Source organism: Triplophysa dalaica, chromosome 15, assembly GCF_015846415.1.
Source record: "Triplophysa dalaica isolate WHDGS20190420 chromosome 15, ASM1584641v1, whole genome shotgun sequence".
Classification (NCBI taxonomy): Eukaryota; Metazoa; Chordata; class Actinopteri; order Cypriniformes; family Nemacheilidae; genus Triplophysa; species Triplophysa dalaica.
Window position 1 is genome coordinate 19,470,625 of NC_079556.1, and position 19,275 is coordinate 19,489,899.

General features: G+C 37.7%; 1 protein-coding gene across 8 annotated transcripts in view; it reads left to right on the top strand.

Annotated features, from left to right (window-relative positions):
* The first annotated feature begins 2,819 nt into the window (after positions 1-2,819).
* kiz (kizuna centrosomal protein) overlaps positions 2,820-19,275 on the top strand; it is a 71,320-nt gene continuing 54,864 nt past the window's right edge. For 3 of the 8 annotated variants that reach the window (XM_056767409.1, XM_056767407.1, XM_056767410.1), the window contains exons 1-10: positions 2,838-2,966; positions 3,041-3,139; positions 3,545-3,607; positions 4,787-4,949; positions 6,517-6,597; positions 9,972-10,533; positions 10,646-10,844; positions 14,433-14,552; positions 15,391-15,558; positions 17,002-17,152. In XM_056767409.1, coding sequence (XP_056623387.1) covers positions 2,902-2,966; positions 3,041-3,139; positions 3,545-3,607; positions 4,787-4,949; positions 6,517-6,597; positions 9,972-10,533; positions 10,646-10,844; positions 14,433-14,552; positions 15,391-15,558; positions 17,002-17,152 — 1,671 coding nt within the window. In that variant the 5' untranslated portion in view covers positions 2,838-2,901. Of the gene's footprint in view, positions 2,967-3,024; positions 3,140-3,544; positions 3,608-4,382; positions 4,483-4,786; positions 4,950-6,516; positions 6,598-9,971; positions 10,534-10,645; positions 10,845-14,432; positions 14,553-15,390; positions 15,559-17,001; positions 17,153-19,275 lie in introns of all 8 variants that reach the window. The other 5 variants (XM_056767413.1, XM_056767408.1, XM_056767414.1 and 2 more) reach the window with 5 other exon arrangements.

Here is a 19,275-nt window from a genome sequence, read left to right on the forward strand (position 1 = left end):
AGAGAGCAATTTAAAGTAAGTGGGTTTAACTTCTTTCAGTTTTATCTTTGAGAAATGGTAAGAATCCGTAAGATTGCCACCTAAACGAATCACGACTGACAGGCAGCGGTGTATCCCTGACAATGCTTCATTACTCACCTCTATCAACTTGAGAGACACTTACCTTCATGTTCTGAGCGTCTATCTAACTGATGTGCTGCTGAAAACCCCCGATAGACACACACAACTTAAATTCAACTGCTTCCTTTTCAATGTGGATGTCAACCCGCTATAAAGACAGAAAACTAAATTTAGTGGACCACTTTTATGAGGGTCAATGAACTGTTATTTCTGAAAGCTGTGACACCTTTGGGTTTACCTGCTGGAGAAAAGGTGGAGAGGTTCAAAGAGAAAAACCCAACGTTAGTGTTGAAATGACAGTATTACGAAACTGAACTCAGGCAGAATGGCTGAATACAGGCAGTCTTGAGCTAGACGATATGACCGATACTCACATTATCACTGAAATATAATAAACATAAACATCCCATTTTGCCCCTTGAATATTTAAAGTAAAAAGACAAAATTGATCTTAATAACAGCTGTGTTCAACTGAATTTAATATGTTGTTTATCACCATGTTTTTTACCGCTTAAGAGTTCACTATGGTAACTTTTAAAAACCAACCCAGGACTCTGTCAGTGATTTTAAGTTCAGTAAAAGTGTTCATTTTGTTGCGTTCTATTTTTATAACACTTCACTTCACCTCAAACCAATAAAGTGCTGTATGTGTTTGGCAACAACATTTCATATGTTTCTCATAATTAATCTGGTTAAATCTTGAAATTTGAATTAAATTATAAACATGAATTTAAAACTGAAATAAATCGGCTAGGCTTTGCATTTTCAAAGTGATTGTTCAGATTCTGTGAATGCTCAGACACTTTATTATGCTGTAATGACACACATGCAGACAAAGCTTTAAACTGTAATTTGTTAGCATAGCTAACTACTGTATAACAGGATACGTGTGAACAATATTTCCCATGTAACAGTTAGACAAAAAACAAACAAACAATTAAACCCTTAGATTTAAAAACTGCTGTAACTGGCATGTATATTAAGATGGAGGTTTATGGTCTATAGGTGCATTCACAGTGTAGCAAACTTAGTAACTTTGTCGCTAGATTTAATGAGTTTTTAGACCCCTTTACCGACTTATTTTCCAAAAGGCGCCAAGCTACAAATCTAGCAAGTTTTTAAATAAACCGTAGATTCACAACTGTGTGCATTTGGCATCTTTTCTACTGCCCCCTGAGAGCGAGGTCCTGCTCTGGTCTGAGGAAGTTGCCAGCTCTCCACTGAAATGAATGGGATCATGTCACTTTGAAATTTATAGTGTGAACGGGGCATTATGCTTGTCATATACAATGTGAAGCCATAACTAGTATGCTAATTAGCTTGTGGCATCATCTAGCTATTTTTCAGGCTACTTTCCTTTGAAAATAGATGGCAACACTGATTCAGGTCATATCGGAATTACGGTATTTATAGGATTCTGACTCCTAGAAAGAATTCACATCCTTATAGAGTAGAACTCACAAAGGTAAATTCAAGATATGTCGGAATGATTGTTTTTACAAAATGTATTGCTTTTTAATTTTTCTCTCTCCACAGATTGAGCGTCGACCTAGGCCTTGTTCACAATCACAAAGGTTGCGGTTAAATGAAGCAAACAAACGCTCAATGCTTTAGAGCAGGAACATCTTTAAAAATAAACTTCAACCAGCATTACTAATATCGGAAGCTGAAGGAATGTTATGCAGAAACTGTGTTCTTCCACTACCAGGCACTGTACAATATTTTGGCGTTCTTTAACGGGATGTTTATTGCTTGCTCGCTCAATCTGATTCCGCGCAAGTTGTGTTACTTCAGTACTGTCATGCGCGAACCTGTGGGCGGGGCTAGAGAAGTAGTCGTGGAGGCGAAGTTCAACCTAAAGATAGGTGCATTCCAGGACCTGCCAATCAAAGTCGTAATTTCGAAACAAAGCCGTTTTCAGTTCTGACACTTACAGGATGTTCGCTGGAATACGACTAAATCTAATATTACAAAAGCTCGCGTTAAAATTGATGTCCTAATTCATGACACCTTTAACAATGTCTGTAGGCCTATACCTTTCTGCGCGTTGAGAGTCTGTAGTCGGGCTGTCTTTAAAAACAATTCCCAATTAACAATCAAAATGCAGAACACGCAATAATAATCAACACAAATGTACGAAGGCGACGTAACAAACCTGATTACAAAACGGAAACATGCTGAAACACTCAAAATGCCAACACACCCCAGGAAATCAAATTTAGTAAAATTTCATCTGAATAATTAATATAATTGATTATTTAAATTAATGCAGTTTCGAGAAAATGTACTACAAAGATTTTGGGATATTTTCAGATTATATTGATAAAGTGTTGTGTTAAAATGTGGTTCAGCACGAATCTATGGGGTTAAATTCTATCATACATTAAAATAAATTATTTAGTCATTATCTTCGATAAATTGTAAATTTGTCAATTTTACTTTCATTTTGTATCTTTTTACCTTTAAAGCAGTTTAATGCATACTTCCAGTTTGAGATAACAGCAAAATCTTCACTTAACTGATGAATTATTCTGTACAAATGTCGTTCTTACATAAATTCAACATACAACAATTTATAATTGTATGTCCTTCGAGTATCGCAAGATAAACTGTTACCAAAACCCAACTTTATTCTGTGGCCAATGTGGTCCATCTCTCCGGCTTCTTCTTGTCGATTGGAGTAAAATTGGCGCCGTTTACGGCTCGCGGTCTCCTGGGTAACGGTGCACATGGAAACCCGTGTAAACAACGCGCCCTGAGGTAAAGAGAAAGCTAACAGTGATGGCTTACTGCAACGCTGACCATTTCGAGCAGATTGGGAATATGCAGACGCAAATACACGAAAGGTAATAACAGACTTTTATGTTTTGTATTTTTACGTAAGTCACAATAAACGGGGAATAGTTTCGATTTACCGTAGAACGGGAACGCATGCAGGCCTCGAGCGAGGCAGCGGTGTAGAGTTGATATGTCGCCGGCCAAAGCTCTCCAATTCGGTGAGGACAGAGACCGATTTGGGGTAAGAACGCCAATAGTATGTCTTTCATATACAATAGTAAATCATTTAATAATAACTCGTGGGTTATGGCAGTGTGTCGGAGTGGACATTGACTACATTTTACATGGCAGACTGCTATCAAAATGCTTTTTGCGTGAAAACATTAGTTTATCAGATTCTTGTGCTTTACGATTTATTGCATTATAGCCCACTATCTGTTCTGACTTAGTGTTTGTGAGAGATGTAAAGGTACACTTGAAGGTTAATATCGCACTGGAATTCCATGTAGTATTTTGGTAAATTAACCATTTTAAAAACGCAATATACTATATGAGATTAAATATCTTTGTGCATCAATTTCATTTATGTCGGTTGAACAATAATATCTGGAAATAATTCTGGAAAAAACGGTATTTCTGTGTTTAGGGAAAGGAGGAGACATGAGCTGGAAGAACAACTGTTTGCTTACTTAAGATCAGAGGAAAGGCAGTAAGTATCATATCAAAGAAACATACAGGCCCGGTTTCACAGACTAAATGAATGTGTGACCTGTCTCAAGTGAATATAACTTGCCCAGAAATATCTTAAAATATTTCAGCACTTTTGTTTTGTATCACGATGCAAACCTTCTTCTAAGGCATTTTTTTGTAAAGCAACATAAATATCTTAATTCAACTAAGGCATAGTCATGGCCTAAACTAAGCTGTTTCTCTGAAATCGGACCATATGCTTTTATATATGTCTATCATCATAAGCTGTATGTCAACATGTAGCATCCATAATGTAATAATAATACAAACTATGATAATTTTATTGTTTGTTTTTGGAACATTAAGTCCCATATATTATATGCCATAGTATATGTAATTGACAAAATATCATATGCTATATATATTTTTTTTTATTCATTAACTAATTATTCATCAAATACAAGACTGTTCCTTTGTACTATCTCTAAGCTTTTTAGAGCTACCCGAAACTATAACCTGAAAAAATGTTGCGTGCTTGAATTTAGAAGTTGTATTTATTATTATATTTATACTCTTTTTTTTGTTTTTGTTTTCATGCTGTATCGTTTTGAAATTAAAACATGCAGTCACACTCACATTCATTTTCAGACTTTGCTCTCTTTTATTAAAGCTCCCATATGTTGGTTACATGGTTATATCTCTAATAATAAAATTCTAAGGATGAATAGGTAGACCAATGCATTGAATCATTGATGATTTTATGATACTTACTGTGTCATCTGTTTCTGTTTGAGTGCTTGAGACCGGTTTGTTTTCATGACGGCTCTATTAAATGCATTTATGAAAAATAAAAAACTGTGAGATGAGGTCATGGTGGTCAAGAGTGTGTGAGAGGTTAGTAGATCAGCATTTATCATTCATTTTGAAATTTCAGCCATCATTATCCATTTTGGCCCTTAGCTAGTGGCACAGCGCCATCTTAACTGGGGAGAATCCATTAGTACTACTGTAAAGAGGCTCTTGACAGATATGGAATGTTTTTAGTTTTGTCCTCTAATATGCATAGCGAGGAGCGATTACTAATACTAATCAGCTAACATTTATAGTAATGTTTGACCCATTTGTAACAAGTTTCTATTTTTATTTTCAGTGCAACCTTTTCTAAAGCTGTACGTTTTACTGTGTTTCCTGCTCATAGAACTAAGATGAAGTGTGCCAAGATGCTCTGCTATTACAAGGAGCTGCACGAGAGAGAGCGGCAAGCAAAGATGCGCAACCTTGAGCTTCTCGGGAATGTTGAGAGCTTGGCAGGAAAATTGAAAGAATTTTCCATTGATTGTAGCCGGCTGCTTCAAAAGAGGGTAACAACCTTGGGCGGTGGTATCTGTCCCGATATTCATTGTATGTGCTCCCCAAAATGGTATTGACTGTGCCTGCTGTCTTTTAGTTTGTCTCTATAAATCTTTTTTATATTCTGGAACCTCCTTGTATAACTTGGATCAAGTGATCACTTTGTCATATATAAAACATTTTGTACCTTAATCGTGCTGTTAATATAGTTCGATTTTAAGCCTGAAGTGCATTTTTGATCGTGTTTGAGGTGAAATGCCCAGACGACTTATAACAATAATGCCAATAATAATCATTGAATATAGAAAGTGTTTTTATACATCTTCTTTTTACAGCATGCTAAACATATGAATAATAATGAAGGCTTACTTAAGATAAGGACTTTTGTTTTCAGACTGTTTTTTTTAGATAATGAGGTTGCACAGGTTATTTTCCCTGAAGTCCTAAAATGTAAATCCCCAGCAACTCTTTTTCCGAAGTCTGGCAGGTTAAACCTCCCATAGGATGCAATTACCCAAATGTAAGCTGCGCAGCGATAAAATATTAGTATAGCTCAGTGTTTCATTTGCATTTCCCAAATGTAGGAAATTCCTTTGAGGCAAAGATTTTTTTGTTGTCGTTTCATATTAGACCATTGACATAATCCTTTAATTGTCTGTCTAATTGTCTTCCAGTGTTTAAGCATTCACACTTATTGTTGTTTGCCGACAATCACGAGCACTCCAACACTCATTTATCAACGCGTGCAAATGAGAAAAAAAGACAACAACAGCTCCGTCAGATAGTCACTTAAAACTGAACAGTGCTCCGTAGCTTAATATCAAATTAGACAAATTGTTTAATTACACCACCACAAATTAATCGCTGTATGTTCAGATACTGAAGTGCCTCAGAATTTCTCTTTTTGTGCAAGGATGCGTTTTCTTCCCCGTTCATGTGTGTGTTCATCGTATTTATTTGTTTTCTGCGACGTAGTTGCTTTAAATTGCAGTTGTCAGGGATACACGCTTATCTCCCCGCCAGTTAAAAATGTGACTATTGGATTCAGTTGAATTGAATTGCTTAATTACTCATATTTGCACATCACCGCATATCATCAGACTTCCTTTTCATGTTCCTCACTCTCTAATAATGCTTATGTTTGTCTACTTGTAAATGTATGGTCCACTTTGGGTGCTATTGATATTGTTTTAGGAGAATGAAGTGGGAGGTTGGAGTTAATCCCAGCACCCTCTTCTCTGCCAGTCTACTGGTTAACTCACCAAACTGATGAAGAGTCTTGGCAGGCACCGTTAAGGGCACTCACAAGGGAATACACACGCTGATGACCACTTCAATTTTTGCGTATAAACATTACTCTTTTTCCCATTGCACCATTTGCAATGTTGGAGGTTATACATTTTAGTGAATCTGATTTCTTTGCCAACGTTACTGCTCAATGTTATTTAAATGTCTCGTGAGGGATTGAAAGCCGTTTTTTGTAAGCAGAGGTTTACCAGAAAGGTGTGATAGGTAAATTATTATAATTTTGCTTGGAAATCTTTTTCAATTGTAATCATTTGACTGAATTTCTTTCAGCTGGAGTACAAGAATCATATTACCAAACTGAAGAAAGACGGGAAGAAAATGGAGAGCAGGGGAGAATCCGAGGCGTATGAGGTAGGAGAAAATTATCGTGTCATCTATGGAAATTATGCTTCAGTGGTGAATTTACAAAGCTATCTGTGTGGCTTTGATAAAACGGCAGAGCTGCGATGGGATCCGACGGAAGTGTGTCGTGTTTTCAAAAGAGAGTTAAGAGTTGTGGAGAGAAATAGCACAGCCATTATTCAGCTTAGCCTCCCTCTTCAGGAGACACTTTTGACGGCGTATATGGGGTATCAGTGTTCAAAGGCCACAATTAATTTCTAATCAAAAGCGAATTGAAAAGTGCTTGAAGTAATTACTGTTTTGCTCAAATGACTGCTTTGGTTTAACAAAGGAGTATCGCAGTCGCAAAACAAACGATATCGCACAGAAAGCTATTAAAAATAATAATAGGAATAGGGAAAAAGTATTGCGGTGGTCCATACCAACTAACCCGGCGTACGGCTTAGAATTATGCGTCAAAACTCTCTTCCAGTCGCCGTTATGCAGATTACTCTGCGTTGGCCACGAGGCCGTTCGTTTGGCTCGTGGTATCTGTGCTCCCGCAGGTGTCTAATCCTAGCCGCTACGCCCGCGTCGCCGATGTAGTTCAAGCCCGTGGCTGCAGCTTTCCCTCTCTTCAAGCGGCTCGAGTTCTCTCGGATGAAATGCCGAAGACAGCTCATAATGACTTAGAGCACGCTGTCTAGAGCAGTCACTTGTGACTCTGCCGCTCCCCCCCATCCAGCCTGCCGATATTGTAATGAGCGGGGATGGGAGGAATCGCTCCATTATGCATACGCGCCACCACTGGCTGCGTGCATGTCCCCGAGGCTGCAGCATTCATTAAGGGGAGCTTACCAGCCTGAAAGCTGGGAAGCCATGATAACGGGATATGATTTTCATATTTAATATATTCCTTGGAAGAGCAGGCGCGTGCCGCAGATTGATAGAAGAATCAATTGCTACTTTAGCGAAACACTTTCTACTTTGCCCTGCGGCAAGCGATGGAATCACTCAGCCAAGAAATTAACTTTTCCTCTCACTCCATTTCTTTTTTTTTTTCCTTCCTTTCTTTTTTTTACTTCTACGCTGGATCTGCCAGACTGAGCGCGTGGTTTGCAGTGGGTGTTATTAAGCAGCTAACGGGTTGGTATTTAAGACCCTTATCAGAAAAGAAACAGAAGTCTTGGGTTTTTTTCTGTTATGTGTGCTGGATTTTTTTTCTGTAGCCATACGCCACTCTTCTCCTATAATGCATTATTTCTGTCATGAGTTTTGGAGCAAAGAATTGTTAATAAGATTGAAAGTTAAGACACGGATCTCGGTGCACTTAGCAAAACAGACAGTGGGGGAAACATCTAACCTTGACATAAAAATCCTAGTCAGTTTGTATGAAGCCACATAAAGTGATTCCTTAAAATATTTCAGATTAAAGTTTAGTTGGAAAGGAGCCTCTACAACCTGAATTGTCGGGGTTGAGTTTTGAGGCCAGGGACTAGCGGAAGTAAAGCAATGAGAGAATAATGTAGCAGAATTTAGCTCCCACTTACTGGCAATGAGGCATCCTTGACCAGCCAATTAATTTTCACACTTATTAATCCTCTTGAGTCAGCGTACTTGACATGCTTTTTTGTTTTCGGTACTCTTTCTTTCATTTCTAATGATTACAGAAAACTAGTGTATCACTTTTCGGCATTTAGAAAAAAAATCTTCCAATTTTTGCCGTTTATTAAAAAATTTCCAAACTCTCGTGGGTATTCAAGGGAAAGCCTCATCCATCGAAAATATCCGCACTTTGCAATTAAAAACTGTGCCTTTCTCCAAGTGCGTTTAAAGGTCCAGTTTATGAAATTTAGCGAATTGCAACCAAAGGCTTACTCAACCCCTTCTTTTCCAAGCACTACGGTGGACGAGAGAGGACTTAGATGTCGTCACGTTTTCGCTTCGCTTGTGTGTAGATAGAAATAGCTCATTCTAAGATAATAAAACAATTCTTCATTATTTAAGATCTTTATACACCTCTGAAAGCAAAGTTATGTATTATATTGCATTTCTGTAAATAGATCCTCCAAAATAATCACACAGAGCACCTTTAAGTCGTTATTTGCTGACAATCTCATTTGCATTTTGTGTATTTACACATGGCAGGTAAATATGGTGGCCCCAGGTTTGATTGGTTAATTGGTTGCTTTAAATGTCCAAACTCTACAAACCAGTTTTTATCAGATTAAAATAAGTGAATGAATTTTAATTTCTTTTTTTTATCACAAAGTTGACAAATAACCCAAACATGTGTCCTATAGTATGATGTGACAGCAAAAAGTTTGAAAACAAATTAGGAATTATAGGGGTGGGTGGGATGATCAAAAATCTATTTCATTTAACAAGTAATTTTATGTTAACAATCTTCCATTATAATGAGATATTTTATACCTAATTTCTCATTAGTTTATTACAATTCATTTAAATGCTCCCCAAAGTTTAAATGTAGGCAAATTATAAAAATCCACTAAAGATATTAGATTAAGTTCTGATAATCTATAATAATATTTATTTATATTTATCTTCTGTCTATATCACATGAATACAGTAGGGCACGTCATGCTAATGATAAAGCACTTAGGTGGCGAGCATCATCACGCGTTTCGTCTCGGCTCGGCTCACCTAAAGATCAACTTTAAAACTACTACTAACAGCTTTAAAAAGTGATCTGACTTCTAAAATACTTAAGAATTAGCTTTTTGAAATGCAGGCGCAGATCCCTGCACCCCTGAACAAGCTTTGAGAGAGAAAGCGCCGCATTGGAGCAAATCGCAAACAACAGACTGAAAGAAGGTCAAAAGTTTGTTAATTTGTTATTGGTGGATTAATTAACATGTTTTTCATCATAATGCCCAAATTGCATTGCGCAAAGTCAACCACGCCTACTTATTTACTTACGCTGAATAGAGACGGAGCCCAACGCATAATAATCTGAAAACCATGCCCACCATGCCCAGGAACAATCCTACCCTCTCCATTGACTTTCTATTGTGCGAAGCTGCCTCCTTTTCATTTTCAAGGAGGCAGCTTCCCACAATAGAAATCAAAAGAGAGGGTTGGATTGTTTTTCCCCGGTGTGGGCGTGTCCTATATGCGCTCTGTCTCTATAGAAAAATCTCTTAAGGTTGACATTTTATTCCGCAGTAACAGCATATTCCCTCATATCACCTAAAACTAGTTAATTATATATTATAAATGTTTCTATTTATAAAATAATATAGTGAGAGAGTTATCTATTATTGGTTTGGAACAATATGTCCTTGAGTAAAGTCACAGAATAACAGTTTATTTAAGGCCTGTGATGAAGTTACCATCAAATGCTTTTTTTCACCATCAACATCTACTATGTTTCACCTGCATAGCAACCAAACCGATTTCTTCTTCCCGGCACATGTGCATCCTCACAGAGTGCTGTCATCTTTACGGGTCACAGTGGCTCATCTGGAAAAGAAGGCATCATCACCACACACTTACTAGCTCGGACAGAGCTCGTACCTAATCACCCTACACTCTCTCCTCACCAAAGTGCCCTTTCGATGTACGGGCATGTTTCAAACGCCAGACTCCCTGCCGTCTTATCCGATGACATTCTAAAATCAGGTGTTTGCCTTGAGGGTGCACGTGTCAGCGACGTGCACGATCAGCAGATGGAGTCTGATTCTGACTTCTCTCAGAGGAAGGGCGAGCCGCGGAGACAGGAGGATCTCGACTCGGCCTGGAAAGAAGCTGAAGTGTCCTCTCGATCTGTGACCTTGAAGAGGCCTGCAGCCGTTGTGTCATTAGAGCGATGTCCGACCCACAGTCCTTCACCGGATACTACTGATCCAAGAGATTCCCCTCAATATAGAAGTTCTAGAGGTGAAGATGAGGCACTGTCTGCAGAGGAGCATAGTGGATCAATGCTAGGAAATCAAGATCTTCCAGGTTTGAATTTCCTGTTAATTCCTTTTTTAATTTTCTTTTTTAGAAAAATTCAACCTACTTTAGGAATTGTATTTACTTACAGTTTACTTATACAGTCGTCTACACATTTTAGATCACTCTCAAAGCAGACGTCCCAGCATTCCCAGTCCAGCTGTTGAAAGTAGAACAGAACCATCAGCACATAAACACAGTGACATTTTAGTTTTAACAAATCACACCCCAAGAAGAGATGATAAAAGCAGAAAACACATTCAGGAGGAGCCTGTCACACATCAGTCTGGACGCCCTGATGCTCTTGAACCCCCAAACAGGTACAAAATTCATTTTTTTACTTGAACTTAAAGTGAAAGTTCTCCCCAAAATGAAAATTCTGTCATCATTTACTCACCCTCTTGTCATTTCAAACCTGTATGACTTTCTGTCTTTTCCAGAGCACGAAAGAAGTAGGGGTGGGAGAAAACAATCAAATCACATATGATAATCTAATAGCGATTTAAATCGATTCACAAATTTCAAAAATAGATTTTTTTAAGCGTTACTAAATATAAAAACGTGATGTCTTTGGAACAAATAAAGCGGAAGTCAGGTGCAAGAGCTGTGCAGCACACGGACCTTTTACAGTGTGCACACTTCATGCGCAAACACACGAGAGCTTACAGGAGGAGTAGAGAAAGAGGGAAAACCAATACATTCAGCCCTGTAGGACTAAACTGCAAGATGAACGAAATACATTTTTAGGATGGTCTTTCTCTGCATCTGCTCTGTGTAGTGAGTGAGCGGCATGTAGAAACAGCCCATTTAATCTACTATACTGCAGCTGACTTTTCAGTAAGTGCAAAATACCATTTCCCAAAACCTGTCACTGTTTCGACTAAAGAACATGAACATACTTCTGTAAATATGCAGATAGCCAGATGGACGCGCTGAGTGTTCTATACGGGACTAATATTGGTAAAATAACCGCACCTTTAATGTATATGATGATTTTGTCATACGATGTGGCAATGCGTGGACTTATGGTCAATGGTAGTTTAACTAATGAGTTGCGTTTAATTACTATTATGTACAGCAGAATACGTTAATTGTATTAAAACACAATATGAGACAGTTCTAAGAGTAGAAGCCAAAGTACCAACACTAGTCTGACGCTGAGCGCAACGAGACGCGATGACATCTTAGATCTGAAATATGCTAATTATTTAATCAAGAATCTAATCTTGAGGGAACCGATGATTCCCACTTCTTAAAAGAAGATATTTTGAAGAATGTTGGTGACCAAATAGCACTGGGTCCCATTCTCTACTATTATATGGACACAAAACCAATGCAAATGAATGGGGGCCAGTTAAGAACATTTTACAAAAATATCCTCTTTTGTTTTCGTCAGAAGAAAGAAAGTCATTAAGGTTTAAAATAGCCGAAGGGTGAGTAAATGACAGAATTTGTATTTTTTTTTAATTCTCTCATAATTTACTCACCCTATTGCCATCCCAGATCGATATGACTTTTATTCCTAACAAATAATTATATAAATTACACTCTCATTTATTATTTATCAATAAATAAAATGAATGAATATTTGAACACATCATATATTTTACACTCAGTTCTGTACTGTTTTTAGTTACTGTAAGTAGCCAGGTTTTGACTGAGACCCACAATGACTGGGAGGTCATTTCTGTGTATGGTTCTGTTGGGAGGGGGTGTATGTATTTAATGAACTAGCGTCCTGCTTACTCAGTGGGGCTCAGATGTGGCTTTAGGACGTCTTGTACTGAAGGCTCAGACCCCGAATCCAACATTATTGGCCTAATCTCAGATAATGCTGTAACAGAGCAATTTTCTCCTCAGGAGATTTGACCAATCCCAGTGGACTCGACAGTTTCTTGACTCCATAGAGTGCTCCGAAGAATGAACGGGGGCAATACCAGGTCTGAGGGCACATGGATGCTAAGAGTCCTGTAGCATCAACCCTACCACCCCGTCATACTAACGGCTGCTTTCAGAGTGTGCACATGTCCAGTGACGGTTTCCCCGATGATGTGTGCTTGAGCAAAACATCATAACACAGTTAAGACCAGAGTTTACATCTTGCAAAGTGGTCAATGCATACATTGGATGATCCAATATATTTTAGGCTGACCAACCACTTATCATTTTCTTGTAACGTAGGACCTGTGTTCATATTGAATGATAAATAAATGGGTTTGTAGTGATCCCTCTGTGATGGTATTCTTCTTTATAGATGTGTACCTGACTTTGTGGCCTTGTGAGGATGCAAGTGCAAGAACAAAGCTTTCACACCTTTATTGTGTGTGGAGGCGAGGGAAGAAGAATCTTTTAGTGTCAATCCTAGCAGTTAGTAAATACATGTGATGTGCATGTTGTGATACGAATGCGGAGTCAAGGCTATCATGTGCGCGGGTCTGTAGAGGAGAGCGTGTCATTGTATTCTTTTGAGCGGATTCCTGAGAAGCCGTCCTCTCAGGCTCTTGCCTGATGTCACGAGGTTGTTCTTTCAAAGATCTTGATGCGCCGTAGTTGATCTCTCATCTAACCCATTGTGGTTGCGTCTTTTGTAAAAGAGGAGACCAGCACTTAAAGAGCCTGTAATGGATCCAGTGTGAAGCCCTTTGAAGTATGACGCCGAATTTGTAACGAGTCTGTGTCATCACCTATTTATTCCTTCTATAACATATTTGTGCCTCAGAGTGTGCCATGTTGCTGTTTTTAGAGAGATCATTTAAAATGGAAAGTGATGCGTTTATTTCTGTGGCAGACCAGAATACGCTAGAGCCAGGAACTGATGTGGAGACAACAAATGGGTGAAATATGGAGAAGATGCACCTCATAAATGTTGTGGAGAGCAAACACCTGTAGATGTTGCCAAAAATACTCCATAATCAGCTGCTGTTCAGGGGCATTTGGTGTTCGGAAGAGCCCTGGCGAATAAACTGGAGGGGATGATGATGACGGAACAGTGCAGGGGGGGATGTTTCAGCCGCTGTAAAGAGGACTTTGCCCAGATGGATTGTGCTCGACAGAATGTCACGGATATAATTCACACAGGCAGCTTAATCAGGGTGTTTCCAGGAAACAACCTGCCAAAGGGAGCCAGCGAATGTTTGCTGGCCTCTGACCCCGGGGCCCATTATAGATTGTCATAAATTCTTTTCGCCCCTTTTATGTGGTGGGGGCTTGGGTCTGCTTTTCTATAAGGGCCACCCAGTGCTCAATATGTCAGAGTGAGGAAACATATAAATTCACTAGAACAAAATGAGACGCAAACAATATTTCACATTCTCCAGCTGTCCAATAAAAAAAATATTCATTTTACATTTAAAGTGGCCCCAACACATGCAGTTTCTGCCAATCTCATATTAATCTTGAGGACCTATGGAGTAGTATTGCAAACTTTGTATCTTTGAAGAATTTAGTTTCATCACATTTATAAAAGATAGATACAGCTGTACGATTATATCCGAAATCAAACAGGGGGGGGGAGGGGTAGGCTGAACTAATGCACATTGCCAACAAAACACAGACATCAATTTCACTCACCGCATGCGGTTCATGTCCGGTATCTTTTAGAGCTGGTACGGCTCCATATATCAGTTTCAAACGATCTCCAAATCAAGCGTTATATCCACAGTTTATATAACATTATATAGCATCACCCAAACATCGTAAAGAATTCAGAATGCATGACACATCGTTGCAGCACCCCTTTAAGAATGACAGCCGGGTCACAAATGATTAGTGAGGTCTTTTATAAATAGTTTTCTGGTGAGGTTTTTGTACTTAAAAATGTGTTAGGTAAAGAATCAGCACATTGTTCTGTATAAACATAGCTTACCCTATATATATGATGTATATATTTGTTTTGTTAATTTCTCCAGGATCTGCACGGGAGGATTTTGTCATCTTCTAGACCGCGTCGAACGAGGTCTCCGTGCTAAAGATGTGAACATATATCAGCGCGGCACAGTCAGTGAGCAGAAACTCAGAGATATCATCAGGTCAGAGAGATACAATGTTTTCTTCCCCTGCTTCATTCTGCATGCTCTCATGGTGCAGTAGTGTTCACAGATTCACAGGAAATTACATTATCCTGCCTTTAAGTGCCCTCACTAGAAATTAAGTGCCATCACTTTGGCACCAACAACACTAGCAATAAATCTTGCTTTCGAAGGGGATTTGAATGGCAGGGAATTGTTAAACTAACACCTTGTTTTTGTTGTTGCGTTGTAAGAATGATGGTTGAAATGGTTTATTACAGATTATGCAATGTTTTGTTCTTTATGGTTAAAGTCAGTGTGAATTAGAACGTTGATTTTGGTTACAGGGATAATTTACCCAAATATGAAAATTCTGTCATCACTTTCTCAATTTTACTTAGATTTGTTCCAAATCTGTATACATTTATTTGTTCTGGTGAACACAGAGAAAGATATTTGGAAGAATGCTTATAACCAGACAGGTTTTGCCCCCATTGACTACCATAAAAGAAAAAATACAATGGTAGTCCAAAGGGCCCCAGAACTGTGTGGTGTTCTACATTCTTCATAATGTCCTCTTTTGTGTTCAACAAAACAAAAAATTATAAAGTCATTGTTCCTACTATGGGAGTCAATGGGGGCGGGCAAGATATGTCTGGTTATAAGCATTCTTCCAAATATATTTCTCTGTGTTCATCAGAAAAAATTCATTCATACAGATACAAATATTTTTTTATTGGGGGTTAAGTGTCCCTTTAAATCAAAAATGCAGTTTACTAGTACTTATGTAGTGTTAAGGTGGTTTGAAGTATTTGTGTGTGTTTCTGAACTATATTTGTTATATTTGTGTTGTATGCAGTATATGCAGGCAGCGGTGCAGTCTGGATGATGTGGACCTGCAGATGTGTGGTGCTGTGATTGTTCATCAGTTGCCTCTGCTGTGCTGTAATCTGCCTCAGAGATGTCTGTTACCCGCTGATCTCATCGACACTCACTGGTCATCAACTACAAACCAAGAACAGATCAGGTATAACACCTATAGCCATGAGCTTTTTAAACTGAACATATTGCAGTCATATACTCTAAAGCTGAAAATGCAGCGTTTGTTTTATTAAAGGAATAGTTCACCCAGAATTCAAATTTATTTTGTCATTTACTCACCCTCATGCCATCCTTTGTTCAGTTGGACATATACAAATCAAATCTAATTATCTTCTAGTAAAGAACTCAAAAGCACATATAGCCGCCGACAAAATTAAGAGATCATTTTAAAATCAGTTTTTCTGATTTTTAAATGTACTATTGATAGGTATGTGATTAGGTAGAATGATCATTTTTGTTTCCTACTGAGAACTGCTATCATGGTTTTAACCAAATTTATAAAAAAAAACCTTACTGGAGAAACAGGTGAAAATAACAGGAAATATTTTTTCCTATTTTTCCTCACAGTTTTCATTTGTCTAGTCCTGTTCTCAGTCTTTCACATTGCTGTTGGATGACTTTGTCACTCCTGAGGTTTGATTTTGTTAAAATTCAACAAACACTGGACTGGAATGACCACAATACATGCTGATTAAATTAAAATTTGGAAAGATCTCTTCATCTTTTCCACGGATGTAGATTCATCATGAAAGTAATCTATAAACAACTGAAATTTAGATGTTAACACATTCAAATCTCATTGATCTTTTAAGACGAAAATTGTATATCACAACTTCTAATGAGGCAACCAAGAACCAATGAGAGTTATTGTGTGAATTTAGCGCTTGAGTCTGCTTTTATACCTTTTAAATCATGTTAAATAAGTTCTAAATACTTTTATTGTTAATTCTAAGACATTTGTTGCATTGGAATTATACGGTTCGATCTGACATTTTACTCAAAATTGAGTTATTCACATAATCTTATTTTGTGACAATTTATTTACATTATGTAATGTTTTTTTACATTGTGTTAATTTTGGGACTAGAAAACAAAAAATGTTTTATCTACAAAGTCATATGGAATGCGAAAATTGTGAAGCTCTTTGTCTCAAAACTGCTCGGAATGCAGATAAAACCTTAAAATTCGAAGGCAAAAATTTATTAACCAACTGGAGTCTAAATTACTTAAAATAACTTAAATGATGGATTTGTGTACATAAACCTTACTCCATATTACATATTAAACAGTTATTAATTAAATATTAGTTCACCAATTTATAATTTGCTTTATAAATTACTTTAATTTTTGTGTTGATGTGCTAATATCATCAGTACACATATCTTGGCATACACTCCGCAAGAAACTATAAGAATGACTAATATTGCTTGTTTAGTTGTGATTATTTGCATGCAGATTTCTTTATATCTTGACAGTTGACAGTAACTTGCAAACCATCCATCCGCTCATGTTGCAGTGTTTTTGTTTCTCTGATCATGGCTTCTGAAGATACTTGTGTGTGTGTTTGTACTGATGTTTGTTTGTGTAGATCGTGTCTGTCAGCTGAAGGAGCTTGGCTGTGGGAACAATGTTTCAGACACATGCTTTATCTGCAGAATCACAATGTTCTGAGCACAGACCTCGTTGTTCAGATCTTCACTCCATTGCTGGTGCTCAACAATGCCACCTACACAGTCAAGGTATCACTCTCACCTGCTTCCTGCTCGCAACATCCTTCTTGTACAGCAACTCGCTAAAGAGTATTTGACATTAATTCTTCAAATCTTACACTACAGAACAATCCATTAACTGTGCTATCAGAGCTGTGTATTCATCAAATGAAAACCTATATTTTGTAGTAAAAATCAGAGAGTATAGTATACCAAGAGGCGAAACTCTGGTGCTTTTTGGGTAACAGCCACTATGTGGCACGGCTGCCGTTTAGGGCGTGAAAATGCTAACTGGACAACAAAGAAAGAGACGGAATGGTAACAAAAGAGATGTCAAAGTGGAATAAAAGAAAGCAATCTTAGGCAATCCACAGCAAAAACTATCAAAGTGACAGTACAAATCTTTCCTCATATCATTTTCCCAAAGACCCTGGCACGAAATTATTTACATAAGTGTAAAAATAATGCGTTTTGAAATAGGACCTTTGCTAGCGCTATCTTATGCACCTGCTGACACCGAACCTGCTTGAACTCCCATAAGTCAATGCAGCGCGTTCGCAAGACCAGTCTCCGTGAGAATACATGTCTGTTCTTTGTGTTCTTGGAATTGAGAAACGGTCATGATGATGATAATGATCTTAGAACAAGGTATTGCTGTCTACTATAATTGAACAATCAAATAATTTTGTCCACAGTGGCAGTTTTTCTACATTAAAAAAGTTGTTTTATTAACAGTTGCTTTAAGGGAAATTAATATAATACTGCAAAAACAGTTTACTGTCAAGCTTTTGTGTCCCTGTTATATAATTATTCATTGTCCAACATTCCCAATTTTTCTGATGCATATGTCAATGCAATTTAATTTCATCTGTTGGTATTAATTCAGGGTTTATAATGCTAATACATAAACTTAATAGATTTTCCACCGAAAACTGACATGGTTTCTGGCTAGCAAAGGTTTTGTGTAAAATAGAAAGTACACAAACTCTGTAAAATAACTGTTAAAAGGATTTGATGATTACTAGTCTAGTGCTTTATTATGTGCTGTCATTATTCAGGTCGGATTTTTAACAAAGCAGCTGATATTGCCATAGCGACAGCAAAACCTTTTGCACTGTTGAGTCACTTTGAGGCCAAAAAGACGGAAGCGCAGGGCTGCAAGTGTTGCAATGGAACTTTCTATTGAGTTTCGCCTCTTGGTATTCATACTCTTTGGTAAAACTTTGCACGACAAATCTCCCGAGCGTGTTAAACTTTGCTTGTAAACTTTGCCCTTGTGAGAAAACTTACATTACTTTATTCCAGTCCTAAACTGTTTATGTGGCATATTACATGATTTTTCTGTAATGGTTCCAAGTTCCGTAAGGGTATGAACCTGAAATTTACATCACAGATCCTGAAAACTGCCTTTAAAAGTGCAATGATTCATGCTAGTGTTCATGAAAGCACTCTTTTATGCATGACACAGTGTATATTAGGGCATTATTATACTGGAATATGGAATAATTATGATGAAAGAATGTTTGCACTGTATGAAGCACCTGGTGCAGTAAAATGACATCGTCTTGTAAATGTACATGGTCCGTGAAAAGAAACTTTTTCCACATAGCAGCCGTGCCATATATTCCAGCCGTATAATGCTCACTACTCTGTTTTAATGAGCTCGTAAAGGTTTTGGAGAAGCTGTTTATTGTGGTGTGTCCATCTTTTTAAACTTTTTACGTTGTCAATGTAGGGTGTTCTTGTCATTACAGTTTCTTCAGATTCCTTAAAAATTGTAATGCAGTGTTAGAACGTGCAATAGCTAGTACAGTAACTAGCTTTATGGTTGTGTTTAATTTTCATGGTTTCTGTCCACTTCATATTGTGCCTGAACTGAATTCTGATCTGACCTGCAGATCTGATTGTTGAATCTTATGAACTATTTGAAGTGTATGAATATACTATGAATTGATATAGATATGTTCATTTAACGGTGTTTCTGACATCTGTCAGTGTCAGGCTTGTGTCTGTTATGTGTGTTAACCGTGTGTGCATTTCAGATCTTTCAAATGTTTTGAAACAAACATGGCTGCTGAGAGTATACTCATATATACATCAAAAAATCATATACTGTATGAAAAAGGATGCTATTTAGCACTAAAAGTGGTTCT